The following is a 3,569-nucleotide window of genomic DNA, read 5'->3' on the forward strand; positions in this document are numbered from 1 at the left end:
GACGCCTACCTTATGACTCCTAAGTTTTGCTTTTAGTTACCTACCCAAGAGAAACGAGGGTGTATGTACACCGAAAGTCTTCCACAAGAATATCCATAGTAGCTTATTCGCAATAGCCCAAACCTGGAAACAACTCAATGTCCCTCAGTAAGAGAATTAATTTAATAAATTGTAGTATATGTATATAGTGGAAAGAAGAATACCTTGGGTATAAGCAAAAGCACGCAAGAATCTTTAAAATATTATGGTGATCGAAACCAGACTCCCAAGAGAGTGCTTTATAATTTTATTTATAATAACTTTAAGAACAGGTAAAATTATTCTACTGTGATAGAAGTTAGAATAATACCTTTGGGGGTGGCTGGTTACATGAAGAAACTGACTAGAGTGATGGAAATGTTCTATATTTTAATTGGAATACCGGTTATATAGATTTATACATTGGTCAAATCACATCAAACTCTATACTTAAAACGTGACAAGAAAAATTCCATCACCTTTACTTGTTGTTCAGTTAAATGTAATAAAGTTTCATTGGCCAGTCTTGCTGTGATTTATAACATACTGGGGCAAATTAGATAAACAGAAATGGTTCATTAGGACAATGTCAAGAAAAGGATCCCTGAAGTGACGGGTATTCAGAAGAGGGAGAATTTGTATAGCAATGGTGTGGGTGCTGGGGAGGTTTATGGCAAAGGAGGGTGGAGTAGAGAAAGATTAGGAGTGGAAAGCGAAAAAAGAAGAGTTGTGATATATATGGAGTGTACATCTTGACAGGCCTAGAAGTGGCCATGTGTAAGCCGTGAATGTTACAGCAGCAGGAAATCCCTTATTTGTTGTTTCCTATTAACATTGTATAGAGATGTTCTTTGTAGTGGACACTGTCCACTGGGGAAAATAACTTTGTGTCCACAGAGGAAAATCTCGAGTCCACCATCCAATGCGTTGCTATTTCTGCTTAATTATAGTAATGATAATGGGAGTGTTATATAAGAATAAATGTTTGTGCATTTTCAGCTGAGGGAGTTCCGTTTACCTCAACTACCTAAGCTAACCACAGGGTCTTGTTTTGAATGTTACTGTACTGGGCCTCTCGGGCAGGCTGCTTGGGGTGTGGATGTGCCAATTCCTACAATGGGAGAAACCTGTTGTTGAGAATCATTATCATCTGCCTGAGACAGAAACCAAGCTGCAGGCACCAGGAAGGATTGCCCGGAATGAGAGAGAGAGAGAGAGAGAGAGAGAGAGAGAGAGAGAGAGAGAGAGAGAGACTTCCAGGATGGAGTGGGCAGGAAACAAGGGCAGGCAGAGTGTGAAGGGGGAGAAACATCAATAACATTCTACAGTGAGACCCCAGGAGGGCAAATATGTTAGATTTTGAAGTTACAGTAATTATGGTTGCAGCATTTGTGAACATAAGTCTGATTGTTGAGATGAAATGTCAAGTCTCTGCAGAATTTCTGACACAGCAAATATGATAACTGGAGAATAGAATCTGTAATAAGAAGAAACCATAGAAAATAAGCCAATGATCTTAGTTCTCTAAAGACAAGTCAAACCTGGCACCAGTCCAGTCATTGAAAATGTAATTAGGCATCAGGGTAGGATTAAGGATGGCTTCCCAGCTCAGACTTCCCAAGAGGACCCAGGCAGGAGGTGTAGAAATCACTGGCCCCTACAGGGGTTGTTTGCCTGAGGGCCCTGACAGCCCTCCACTCTTTGGAGAGCTGCTTCATTTCTTTTCCTGCTAGAAGATGAGCAACTAGTGCATCATGTCTTCCGAGGTAGAGTCAGTTTGATCAGTTTTATTGGGAATATAGAATTCCCACCATCTCCCTCCTGTCTCATCTTCCCAAATACTCTTTTGTCTGCATGTACCGAAACCCATGCCAGAGGCATTCAGCACTTTGGTTCCTCTCCCGGATTGGCCTTCATCTGAGATATGAACTTGCTGCAGTACTCTCCTAAGAATTCACTAAGAATCTCACAGCACCCCCGGGCCCTCTAACTTACCCCTGTAAATCTTTAACATCATGCATGTCTCATTCTCCTGAGCAACACAAACACCAAAGCCTCTTCTACAGCGCTCTGTCTTCGTGAGAAGATGGCACGTGATGCACCTCAGGGGTGTCACTGCTGGAGAGCATAGAGCTGGTGTGAGGTAGGGAACATATGGACTTAGAAGGAGCTGAATGTGTGAGGCCTGGGTGAGGGGTGAGGGGTGAAGGGTGGATGAAGAGCTGGTGGTGGGGTATCAGGTATTAAGCGGTTGGAGCTCTCACCAATTCCACATTCCAGAGAAATGCCACTGTGAGAATAAAAGGATTCTGTCCCAACTTAAGCCCTTTAACCTGGGTAACTGAACAAAGATTTAGCCTCCATGGCATTGATTTTTCCAGCTTAAAAATGGTTTTATTAATATTGGCCTGGCCTACTTGGCAGCACTGTAGATGGACAGGAGTGTGATCATGGGGGGGTGGACGCTTTAAAATATTTTACCAAAGCTAGTGTTACTGTGATGGGATTTCTGACATTTGCTGCTGAGATATTGTTAGGTGACATACTCTATTTTGAATTTCAAACTGACTCTTTGTGGAGGACTCATGTATGATAACATGGTCAGTGACACTGTACGTGGTACTGTGGGGTGAGCTAACCAAAATATAGGTTTAATTTTTTAAAAAAAAACACCTCTCTCTGTGCACCTACATGAGAAAGGAAAGTAACACTTGTTTCAATATAAAGTCCCTGATAAGGGTTTCAGAAGCCCTTGTCCAGCACTAAAATAAGCTACAAAATGATTAATTACAGAGTGACCAGCTGCTTCGGGAAATGGCATACAGATTTATAAGTGGAAAGGGTGTCCCAGGGAAAATCTTGTTAGGATTTTAGATTATGGGGAATGGTAGGGACAGAGTGTAGAAGCAGTGTGAAGGGGCAGCTAGAGTGGCTGGAGCCCCTGACAGGGAACGGCAGAATGCTGAAAGGTCAGAAAGGTTGGCCAGGAAGGCCAAGGGAGAATTCTGAAGGCTAGTGTCCCCTCCCTTATAAACGTAGTCAAGGCCCAATCCTGCATGCGTACCTACTGCCCGTGTGGAGTTTCCTGGGGCTCGCAAGACCTTCTCTCTGGAGCTTACTCAGGAATGTGACTTACCCTCAAAGAAGCAGAGGAGGGAGACGACCAACAAGAGGTATTTGTCCATCTTGACGTACAAGTCCCTTGCACAGGAAGAAAAAAACCAGGAGCTACCAGCACAGGGCTTTCGGCTACACGGAGGAAATCTTCATCACAGGGCAGGGATGCCCTATGGGCATGCCTAAGGGAACCAATCATGCAAGGTTTCCACCCGGAGCTCAAGTTCATTCTCTTGTCCACCCCACAGCCGAGAATAATGATAACTAATAAATGCTGGCGTTTACATTAAGCTAACTTTGTTTTTATATAGTCATCGTAGTAATTATGATTATAGTTGTGATATTATTATTCTTGTTCCAATTTCCCACAGGAGAAACTGGGTCTTGGTGAGGTCCAGTATCTTACCCAAGATCATATATCTAGTGATTGATAG

At 42.9% G+C, this 3,569-nt stretch overlaps 1 protein-coding gene across 1 annotated transcript; it reads right to left on the reverse strand.

Moving 5' to 3' along the window:
• Positions 1-1,370: 1,370 nt before the first annotated feature.
• Positions 1,371-3,203, reverse strand: LOC109433881 (prostate and testis expressed protein 3). Its single transcript, XM_074321793.1, has 3 exons — positions 3,155-3,203; positions 2,014-2,136; positions 1,371-1,495 (listed from the first exon to the last, which is right to left on the reverse strand). The coding sequence occupies exons 1-3, from the start codon at positions 3,201-3,203 to the stop codon at positions 1,371-1,373; spliced, it is 297 nt and encodes a 98-aa protein (XP_074177894.1).
• Positions 3,204-3,569: the final 366 nt, after the last annotated feature.

This window comes from Rhinolophus sinicus, linkage group LG16, assembly GCF_036562045.2.
Source record: "Rhinolophus sinicus isolate RSC01 linkage group LG16, ASM3656204v1, whole genome shotgun sequence".
NCBI lineage: Eukaryota > Metazoa > Chordata > Mammalia > Chiroptera > Rhinolophidae > Rhinolophus > Rhinolophus sinicus.

Excerpts from the sequence above, each read along its gene's own strand:
- LOC109433881 (XM_074321793.1), bottom strand. The coding sequence starts at position 3,203 with ATGGACAAATACCTCTTGTTGGTCGTCTCCCTCCTCTGCTTCTTTGAG. Across the intron at positions 2,137-3,154 it reads CCTCCTCTGCTTCTTTGAGG|CAGTGACACCCCTGAGGTGC; the intron begins GTAAGTCACATT and ends TATGCTCTCCAG. Across the intron at positions 1,496-2,013 it reads GATGTTAAAGATTTACAGGG|ATTCTATTCTCCAGTTATCA; the intron begins GTAAGTTAGAGG and ends TTCTTATTACAG.